This window comes from Gavialis gangeticus, unplaced genomic scaffold, assembly GCF_001723915.1.
Source record: "Gavialis gangeticus isolate Ggan-Ray unplaced genomic scaffold, GavGan_comp1, whole genome shotgun sequence".
Lineage (NCBI taxonomy): Eukaryota > Metazoa > Chordata > Crocodylia > Gavialidae > Gavialis > Gavialis gangeticus.
The window spans coordinates 51,154-62,391 of record NW_017728983.1 but is presented as its reverse complement, the minus strand read 5'-3'; the positions used below and the strand labels follow the sequence as shown (position 1 = coordinate 62,391).

General features: G+C 42.9%; 1 protein-coding gene across 2 annotated transcripts in view; it reads left to right on the top strand.

Annotated features, from left to right (window-relative positions):
* The window catches only part of TRA2B (transformer 2 beta homolog (Drosophila)), a 41,671-nt gene that overhangs the window by 16,999 nt on the left and 13,434 nt on the right, over nt 1-11,238 (top strand). For both annotated transcript variants that reach the window (XM_019512613.1, XM_019512620.1), the window contains exons 3-6: nt 3,457-3,619; nt 6,114-6,302; nt 7,868-7,983; nt 9,606-9,689. In XM_019512613.1, coding sequence (XP_019368158.1) covers nt 3,457-3,619; nt 6,114-6,302; nt 7,868-7,983; nt 9,606-9,689 — 552 coding nt within the window. The remainder of the gene's footprint in view (nt 1-3,456; nt 3,620-6,113; nt 6,303-7,867; nt 7,984-9,605; nt 9,690-11,238) is intronic.

The following is an 11,238-nucleotide window of genomic DNA, read 5'->3' as shown; positions in this document are numbered from 1 at the left end:
CCCCCCCCCCCCCCCCGAAATGATTATAATTAGCATTTTAAAGATTTTCTTCTGGACTATGAAGTCTGGAAACAAACTTTAAAAAAACAAAAGCCCATAATTTATAAAATGAATATTGTGTCATGGAGGTTTGAAAACCTCTTATCTAGTGTGATATTCTACCATATAGGTAATGGGCATTACTAGATACTTTAGATGAAGGTGCAGAAATCATGTAGATATCCTACTCTTGTGAGATCCTACTTTTAGAAAAGGTTTCTGTGTTGTAACTGTCAATTTAATGGTTGGAATATACTCTGAGCAAGGGGAAAATATGTTCCTACATGTGAGCATAGTTGATAACCATTCCATATTAGGACTATTTGCAGCCACTGTTACAGGAAGCTTTGAATGTCCTCAGACTTCTGGGTCTGGGGCTTTTTTTTTCTTTTCCCAACAGGGCTTCTTTTTCTTCACCCCTCAGCAACGTTTTTTGTGGTTCAGAGGTAAACAACTTTGATCTTCAGATTCCATTTTGAATCGCACAGTCTTGTGCCCAAGGACCCAGAGAAGAGGCAGGTTAAACACCTTATCCTGATCATTAAGATGCACATACCTGGCTGAGGTCTTGGGAGGCTACTTTCTATAAGCTATTGTTAGACTTTTCAGGTTGCTGTTCTTTGGGCCAGTGTGAGTGGTTCCGCACCGGGTCCATCACTCCTTGTAAGGCCCCCATCTCTCTTCAGGTCAGGTCGCTAGTCCAGTAAGAATGGAGTGAATTGCTTTCTTCTGCAGCCATGGGTATAAGAATGGGCAACAGTATCCACTCCAAACCTGTTAAATATCTTCTGCATGGGTATGGATCTCTGTCAGTAATCTGAAAGGAGTCTCCACTTGCATAAGAGCTGGATCCTTCTTGCCAGTCTACCTCAGTCTGCAAAATCTCTGGCTAGGTTAACTTCATTCAAATACAGAAAGAGGAACAGTGTTTCAGGGGGCAAAGCATCAGGTTGTTCATGCTGGCCAGGGAACCAAGAAGAGTCCTTGTCTCAGGACTAGGGAAGAAAGGAGCACAGAGGCAGACTAGAGGCCTCCATTGTGAAGGCTTCCCTTACTCTTTTTGTGATTGGAGGCATACACTACTTATTGCTCTCCTTTCTTCAACTCCTCTTGATGTTGAAACCCCTTTTGCTTCAACATGGTGACCATGGCTCCCCAAGAGATGGGGGCAGGGAAGACTTGTTTATACCTGTTTACCAGTCTCCAGATTCATGGCCTTTTCAAGGGGGTCTGCCTTAGCATAAGGATTGCATAGTATAGGGGTGGAGCATTCTCCAAGATCAGGGGAGTTTCTCTTCTGTAAGAGGGTGTTACTCAGGCTGCAGCTGGAGCTGTTTCCTTAAGGGTTTCTCAGGTATGCTGGAGGAAACATGGGTTGGAGAATAAGACTCCAATTTTTTTATTCTTTTTTAACTTATTAATAAGTCCAACCCATAAAGTAGCAGTTTAATATTCAAAAATGTATCCAAACCCCCAACATATACACAAAGGCAGTCTCTTCCTCTAAGCGGTGTCTCTGATGGCTTATCAGATTCTGATTAGGACAGCGCATGCGCTAGTGTCCCTGCCATTAGTTATAACACAGCCCTGTCTTCTGTTTTTGTTGTGATCTCCATGACTTGGTCACTGCCTAATATCCAAGAAGTTTTGGGATTGGTCAGTGCCGGTATCAAGGTTTTCAGAGCTTGCCATCACAGTCCAGGAGACAAGTCACTTTGCATTGACAGATGACTTGGCCTGCCAACAACAGCTTTATATACTTTGCTTCATGTTTTACTGAACTGAGCAACCTTCACTTGTCACCAAGAATCCAGATTTTTCTGTAGTAAGTTCCACAGTAAGAATGTGAATATTTTCTTATACCAGAACACTTAAGGCCTTCAGAATTTCTGCGTACCTGGTGTTACGAAGTAAAGCATGGAAGCATTCTCAGAAAGTGTGGAGGGCAACCAGGCTACTTCCTCAAACTCACCAAATATTTGGTTATGGCTAATATTCAGTGCAAGTTCCAGATCGGGATAATCCCTCCTCTTGTCCTAGCTTGCCAAAGTATAAAACGTAGCAAAAGGCACTTGCTCAGGAACACATCACTTCCAAGGATACCACCCTTTGTGCTTTATTTAAACACATCAGATACGTTTAGAGCTGTGATATCTGTCATTGCTGTCTGCTAAAGTTGGATCAGATTTTCTTTCTTGTTGGCTGAAATCTAAGGGAAGATCCTTAGATCACTCTTCAAATGAAAAGTTTTCCTTGTTTGCAGTGAGGGGGAGAGAACTAGATTTACCATACCATGTTAAATGTTGCTTGAAATGTTGTCATGATAAAGTTGGGCGTTCCTTCCCTCTACCTTTCTCTGTTTCCTTCTCTGCGCATCTCAAGAGCAGAAAAGTAGAATCTCTCTTGAATGAGGTCCACCTTGGCATAGATTTAGTAGGATCCTCTGAAGGGTGCTTGCCTCCATATTTACCTTAATCCCTTGTTCTTTCCTCTGCTTTTTGGAGACCATTTGAAGTACAGGTGGGAATGTGCAGAAACCTTTCCAGAGAGAGATTGATTACAAACATGTATTCTTCAAGGGCTTTTCCTAACTTGCCTTGCTAAATATGACTGAAGAGTTCAGTAAGCTAAGAAAAAGCTAGTCACTGGTTGTGCAAATTTCAGTGGTGGAGAGAGGACCGTAGCATTGTTTTCCCAGAGACTTTCCATAAAGGTTCCAGAGGATAAGTCACAGCTCATGGTACGTACCACAAGTATAAATGTACAAAGACAATATGTGCAGCTCCAGTTAATGGTGGGTTGCTTCTTAATAAGGAGAAAAATGACAGGGGTCTCTGCCAGTCTAAAAGTCTATTTTTAAATCCTCCTTGACTGCTAGCCTCTGGGCCTTTAGGCAGAGTTCTTCATTAATTTTATTTGAACTAGCTGAGCTTTTACAGTCTCATTGGGTATCATTTTGTCCTATAGATAAATGTTTCTTCATTCTCCCATGATATAAAAGTCTTTGTATGCTTGTAGTTGTATTCATAAGCAGAGATAGTTGCATTCTGTCATGTCTCAAGTTCCTTCCTCTTTTTTATAATATCTTTGTCAAAGGTGCCATTTTCAGTCTCCTGACAGGAATATTTCTTTACCTTTTGGGACTAAACTAAGTGTAAACTACTTCAAATCAAAATAAACTTGTTTAAGAAAAGAATTAACTGTTAGAAAATGGTTTAGAATGGAAGTTGTAATTTGTTCTGAGCTGACTTAATCCTAAGAACTGGAGCTGAATTGAGTACTTGAATCCTCTGAAGTGTGGTACAGCATGACTTATGAACTATTTTAAACAAGAAGCATGGGTATTGCAGTTCAGCATATTATGCATTGGCAACTTTTAAAACTCTTTAGAAGTAACTTAGTTCTTTCTCCCCACAGGTCTAGGTCAAGGAGGAGTTCTCGTAGACACTATACAAGATCCCGTTCCCGCTCCCGCTCTCACCGGAGGTCCCGGAGTAGGTCTTACAGTCGGGATTATCGACGACGACACAGTCATAGCCATTCCCCTATGTCTACTCGCAGGCGTCATATTGGAAACCGGGTACGACTGCCTTGGAAGTAGTTGGTTATAACATTCCTTTTCCTTTCCCTTCAGACTTGCTTCCATTTTTCTGGTTTGTAAAAGTAAGTTCCTTTGAATAACAGCAAAAATTGAGAGAGTCAAGGAAGCTGCTGTGCTTGTAGATAGTTCTTAATAATCTTTGTTCATGTTCCAAGTTCTGGGTTTTTGGCTACTGGAACACTGGGTAAGTAATAAATTAGTAGCCTTTATCTTTGAATCTTCCAACCATAAATTTATCTTATTTGAACTTGTAGCTTTAAAAGGAAGCATTTTTAAACATCTGAAAATCTTTGAATTGCATGTCACTTAAATACTTTAAAAATTAAATACAGAAAAATGAGGCAAATACTGTTCTCCAAAGAGTCAAATTGAGGTTATGGGTTCTTCATTAGGTATCTGACCTTCATCTCCTCATGCTAGCTTTTAAAATGAAATAAATCTTTTTGATTTTTTTTCTTTTAAATTGCATCGTATTTTGTTGTAGATAATTACACGTGTCTAAAATGCTGTAATGTCTTAGCAAAGGGATACAGTCATGTTAATAGTCCGTGTAGTTTTTGCTCTCGTGTTTCTTCATGTGATCATAAAGCTTATAAAACTTGTTTTCCAAAACTATTACCTCGTTAACAACCACAACCAAAACTAACAAGCAGTATTCATGAGAGTCTCTATGATAGCTAAGTAGCGTACATACTTATGGAGATGCGGGGGATCTAGAGTTAGATCTCATTTTCAGGTTTCCAAAGTTTTTTGTAATTCAGAGACATTTTTAATGTGAAAACTGTCAGATGACCCAATGCATTAGATTTCTTTTAAAATGAGAAACGCATACTAAAAATGTTTAAAAAATTGGTGGGAAACAGTCTGTATCGGGGTGGGCAATTATTTTGGGCAGAGGGCTGCTTACCCAGTTCTGGCAGGCTGTCAAGGGCTGCATGACAGGCTCCCTGGTCACCATCTTGGGGCCAGTGTCCCAGGGCCAGCACTGGTGGGCCCAAAGCGGGGCACAGGCTAGCAGGGGTCCGAGGAGCCGGGCTGAGCTGCATCAGCCAGGAGTGGGGGGAGCTGGCCCGGCTCCATAGAGCTCCTGCTGGCCGGGACCCCTGTACTCCTGCTGCCCTGCTATGGGCCCTGCCTAGCCCTGGGACACCGGTATGGGCCCTGTGCTCCCACTGGCTCGCTGCCCACTCACTCCCAGTGCCCCCCAGCCCTGAAGTACAGGCAGGGGGCAGCACACAGCCCTGACCCCCTGCCTGCTGGCAGGGAAGAAGCTGGTGCTGAGCGTGGGGAAAAGCAGCCCCTCGCCAACCCCATGGTCAGTGCTCCCTGCTGCAGCCGCTTGCAGCCCATGCAGGACTGTCCGGAGCAGGCACAGGCAGCCCAATGTGGGCTGCAAGCGGCTGCCGCACAGGGCACCGGCCATGGGGTGGGCAAGGGGCCGTTTCCCCGTCCCATGCTCAGCTTTTCCCCAGGCCACGTTTCCCTGGGCTCCTTCCCTGTCCGGGGTCCTCCTCTGCTCTTCCCCCTTGGCTGCCCCGTGCTGGAACCACAGGTATGTGGTCCCAGGCCAGAAGCCTCTGCTGGGGCTTCTGGTGGGGCTGGGTGGGCCCTGCCGTTGTATGGGAGCCTGCTGGGCTTCCCCTGGGTACTACTGCCCTTGGTTCCTGTAATTTTTGACAGGAACCAAGCGCAGAGAAATATTAATTTTCTAAAGTTTTTAGGGGCCCTGTGGGCCAGGTAGAATGGCCTTGCAAGCTGGATGCAGCCCGTGGGCCGTATTTTGCCTGCCCCGGTATATATCCATATTAACCAGTCAGTATGCCACTTAAAGGTGGAAGATTAAGCATTTTCAGACACTACCCATTTCTGAAAATAAACCTGTAATGTCGTCATAATATTGCCGCTCCCCCCAGCAGGCAGTGGTGATGGGAAGCAGAGGTGGGGGTTAGGCCTTCTCCTTCTCCCCCGCCCCCACTTGCTCCTTGGAGGTGTAGGGGTGGCAGTGTGAAGGAGACTGCGGTCGTGGTTGGGATACTGTGGTAGGGGGTGAGGACAGCTCTCCCCCCCGCCCTTGGTCCCAGGCCTACTTCTCTTCCACCCCTCCCTAGCGTCAGTCCCAAGCCTGCGTCTCCTGTCTGCTTGCCGCTGCAGCATCAGCCTGGGCCCGCTGCTCCCCATTACCAGAGTGTGCCTGCTTCTCCCCACACGCCCCCACATCAGGCGTGTCCGCTTCACCTCTCCCCTCCTCCTGGACCCCAGGAGGGAAGGGTGGGGCGGTCTACTCTCAACAGGCAGTTGGCTAGTACCTCTTTATAAAAAGCTGACTTAAACATATGGGCTTGTTCTACTTGCAGCCAGAAAGTTAACTTAAGGATCTGCCTTGAAATGTTCTGAAAGCAGCTTATGTTTGTATTGGGTTTTGCAAGCAGTGAAAGTTTTTTTTAAACTCCAGTATTTTGATTCTTTCTAATAGGCAAATCCTGACCCAAACTGCTGTCTTGGTGTGTTTGGACTGAGCCTGTATACAACTGAAAGGGATCTCAGAGAAGTGTTCTCCAAGTATGGCCCAATTGCAGATGTTTCCATTGTGTATGACCAGCAGTCTAGGCGTTCAAGAGGATTTGCATTCGTATATTTTGAAAATGTTGAAGATGCAAAGGAAGTAAGTTGGAATATGTATGATTTGGAACATTTGTCATTCTCAGCTGCTGAAATGTTCTTGTACAGTGCTCTGCAAAACTATGGTTCTTTCTCCTGTGCTTGAGGCCAGTGTAGAAGAGGAATACAAGGAAAAATGTGAAACAGTCAAAATACAAAATAACTATTGAGTTGCCTGAGCAGTAACAGGCATAGCAAGTTTTGCAGGAGAAGTGAAGAGATTATGGTTGCATTTGTTTTAAACCAGTTTGGCCAGGAGGTTTGAGGACCATTTCTTTCCAGGTTGAATTTGGATGGTCTAGTGATCTAAGCATTGGGTTTCAAATACCACAAGATAAAATTCCATCGTGGCTAACTCACTGTTACCTCTGTCTGAAATAGTTCCACACTGCTGGTTTGTTTCCCCTGGTATAGTCATGGAAGTTCTTACCAGTCAGGTAAGAACAGCACTTGACTAATGCTGCTGAGGATAATTTGTAAATTGCTTTGGAATTACATGGGATGAAAAGTGCTATATACGTATTAAATATTGCATACTAGCCTCTAAAGCAGATGGTTGAATGGAAAATATTTCACTATATAATAGAACTTAAAACTGAGCAAATTCTAGCTCTCACTATTTGACTTGGAAGAGTTAAGCAATTTGCCTTTTTTAAGTTGTTCTTTAGGGTGGTGGTCTTCCCATCTTGGAAAGCATTCGGTAGTTTTAAAACAAGCTTTTAAAAGTTTGAATGGTTTTAGTTTTCATATTGGAATGATAACTAAATGTGTCCAAAACCAAAATCATACTAGGTTTAATGGACACGCACAATTTTTCAAGGGTCAGCAGTAAACCAGTAGACTTTTTGCCTTGTATATCAAGTTAACTACTTAATGCTATAAAGCAGACACTGTTTATCAGCAGCTAGAGAAGAAATAGTTCTTGTACACTTTGTTTTTTGCCAAGCTCTCAATTCGTTGTAAAAGAGCTACAAGTACTCTTGAGCACTTACTGAATCGTATTATTTGCAGATCTCTCAGCACAGCATAGGAGATTTGTTTGAAATGTACATACAAGTATTCCACACCTATAAGGTCCACTTAATGGATGTATAACCAGATTTGCTGAAATTAAAACGTTATGGCTGCTTGCAGACTTTAAAAAAAACCAAAAAAAACCCCCCCTTTGCTTTACCAGAATAAGCAACATGTTACTTTGACTCAGTTACGCAGTATCTTTGTGGATCAGGTGCTTCGGCAGGTCTTTTTGGCACTTTTATCTAAAGCTGACTCAACCAGCTGTTGGAGCAGCAAAGAAGCCCCCTTTAGGGCACCTGATCTATGCAGAGGTTGGGCAAACTAGGTCTAGCTAGTGTGCTGTTTTCTGAGCTTGGTGCAGAAATGCACTGAGTTTTAAAGTAAAGCACCTTCTTTAATGTCTGCAAGCAGCCTATGAGTGCACACACTTGCATTCTTCTGTCTCTTGGACACTTTTTTTAAATTGAAGCATCTAGAACTTGTGATGGGTTGCATAGGGTTATTACCAGTCTGAAGTTAGAACAGCAATTCAGACAATGTTGTTCTGTATAGGCTAAAGAGCGTGCCAACGGAATGGAACTGGATGGGAGAAGGATCCGAGTAGATTTCTCCATAACAAAAAGACCTCATACTCCTACGCCTGGAATCTACATGGGGAGACCTACTTAGTAAGTTATCCCAGAAATCAGGTGGCACCAGTATCCACCCCACTTCCCTCCCCTTGCCCCAAAAAACCCAACGTGTAGCCTCTTCTACTGTGTTTGTCTACAAGAGAACAAAGTATTTCTGCTTCTGTACGTTCCTACTTTGTCATGCTCTGCATTTTGGTTTCTCATTAATCATTACCAGGGAGCCTGGTTTTCCGTTTCCAACGGAAAAACAGAAAACCATAGATTTCCCCTTCTCATAGGCAAGAAAGCTGATTTCTCCTTTTAGCAGAGAAACCCACAGATTCCCTGCTTTTGCAAACAGCTCTGCAGGCTGGTTGAGCTCCAGCCTACAAGAGCTGTTTGCAAACAGGGTGGGGAAGGGTGGGGCCTGAGGCTCTTAATCAGCCACAGCTCTTTTCAGCTCAGCTTCATTGTTCATTCCTGGAGCCTGAGGTAAGTGGGGCTTGCAGGGGGTTGGGGGCCCCTCTGGCAGGCCTGGGGGATTTTGGGTTATGGCTGGGGACACTGGCAGGGCTAGGGGGCTTAGGAGCCAGCCTCGCGAGCCCCACCTAAGCAGGCAGAGCAGTGGGGGAGCCGGCTCCATGCTGCTTCTGCTGCAGCTGCCTGCTGTTAAGGACAGGGAGCTGCAGACTTGGGATCCTGACCCCATAGCCCTGGCAGCTGGGGGCCCTCTCTGACAGGGCTGGGGGGCAGGGCCTGTGGGTGGGGGCAAGAGGCATGAGTAGGTCAGGGTGCTGTTGGGACGGCTTTAGGGTGAGTGAGGGGCACCAGCGTGGCTGCAGGGGTCTTTTAATTTATTAAAGGATTTGGGGGTTTTTATCAGAGAATTTGTGATTTTTTTTTTTTTTTTTTTAATCAGAGAAAACCAGGATCCCTGATCAGAGTCCCTTTTTAAATGCTACTTGTACAACACCTGGCATGGCTATAAAATTTAGGTGTTTGTGCACTAATCTGTGTGGCTGCTTTAAAGAATTATTTGTTTGTACAATATATTGTAATGTTTTATTGTAAGTGAAATCATATCTATAACCAGGAATGGAAATAAGAGTTGATTAGAAAGCAAAATATCAGGGAACAGTTGAAGCATTTTCCAGATTCACCTTTCTGATCTCCAAATTAGTCAGTCCTTAATCTATTCCTCTCTTGTGAATGTGCTTCTTACAGATGTGCAAGTGTCACTTTCCGTGGAAAACCCCGGAGGTTTTAATAGCAAGCTTTAGTTGTGCAGCTCTGCTTAATAGAATAGTTACAATTTGGACATTAGGCTTTAAACCCAAATGCTTATTTCTTAACAAACTGAAAAGACTTGTTCCTTCGGCTGATGGCGGTTTTTTAAAATTGGGCTTTAATGCCTGTGTAACTGAAATGTTATCTTTGTCCTAACAAGGATATATCGTTCCAAAAGGAGCGTCTTCAAGGTAGAAGAAAAGAAAAAGTTGGCTTGGCAAGAAATTATTCCCATAACCCATTTCGGATGATTAAATGCAAAGAATAGTTGGGTTGGGTTTGCAGTTGCACATGCATTTTGTGATGTTATTTGAAAACTTCTACAGCTGTGTTGACTGAACGTACTCTTCTGTATTGTATTAAATGCCGCTGCGACTGTTTTACTGTTATAGTGGCAGCTCCAGACGGAGAGATTACTATGACAGGGGATACGACAGAGGGTACGATGATCGGGACTATTACAGCAGGTCATATAGGTGAGTTGGTATTAACTAGTACTTTCAAAAAAAGGAAAAAAGCCTTCAAATCATTTTGCAATATAGCTTTCTAAAAACTGTTTATGAAAATAACTTACCTGTGTTTCTTCTAACTAAGTTTCGTGCCTTTTGAAATTCCTGTAAAATCACTTAAATTCTGGTTTTGAAATCTTTGGTTCTTACTACACATCTTTGTGTTGACTCTGACTGTGCACTAGAAAAATCGTTGTTGGTCAAACTGGAATGGACTCTTGTTCAAGGAGATCTTTCAGTTCAGCCTAAGCTTAGTCCAGGATGCTATCTTGTTAAATTTGTAACTAAGCATACAAATATACATATCATGTTCTTCAATATTGGTGATTTATCTTGGGTTAAGAGTAAGACATCTTTGGTGCACTTGTATGTTTAAAAAAATGGTCCCACAGCTGTACCTCCACCAGAAGTAGCAATGTTCAAATTGTATCAGAGAGGCCATCACTTGGGTTTTTACCACTGTATTTTAAGCTGACTTGTAACAAAAGAGTTCATAAGGTTGCCACTGTTATTACCAGAAGTAGGAGTATGACAGTGGAAGACTTTTTTTTATGGGAGTGTAAGCAGCATCAAAAAGTAACGAGCCTTTTCTTTTAACACCAAGCAGCCAGTTGCTCGTTCAGGCACTGCATTTAGTCTGACATGTCCTATAAAAGGACAGTGTCAGGCTGGTACAGAAAACAACAGGGTTAACCTATATTCCAAGACAGTGCATCTATTTGTTAACTCCTTGGCACCCAGAGTTGGATTTTCTTGCTGTAAAATCCTGTTCCAGACAACAGCTGCTCCAGAATCCATCAGCACAATTAGCTGTAGGAAATGCAAAGTTTTAAATGGGAGGAATTGAAATAATTAAATACAGTGCTTATTACTGAATTGTACCTACAACACTAACATAAGTATACTCAAGGAATTTTAAATACAGTGGTAAAGATAGAAGAACAGAAGACAATTAGTAGAGAAACAATGTGGATGAAGCATCATGATTCTTTTTGCAGAGGGTTTAAGTATGAAGGCCTATTCCAGCATGACTCAAAAGCTAGTTTGGCTAACATGAGTGGTGTTTGATTTGGGGATCAAATGGTTTTTTTTAATCAAAATGGCAAGTAGCGTGTTAGCTTCCACACAGGGATTGAATTGTGGGGGGGATATAAGTCTATCCAGAGAATCAAGCTTTCTGGCTGACCATAGTAATGGGATGAAATTTTGTAACGAAAGAACCCTTGAAGATGCCATCTAACCTTCATTATCCCAAGCTGTCCTTATTACTCCATTTATTTATATCCAGGTCCTCTTGAACAGACTTAAGTTCAGCTTGCCTGACATCTAGTGCATTTAAATTTCAATAAATCCAATATGCTTGCACTGCCTTAATCTTACTCGAATTGTTGTTTTACCTCTTTTCAGCTGCTCTTTTTAAATCCTCTGGCTGGGGTGCTGGTTTTCCAGTTGCTTAGGAAATTTGCATTCCTATAAGATCCTGTCTGTCTTCGTTAAATTGCATTTTCTGTTCAAC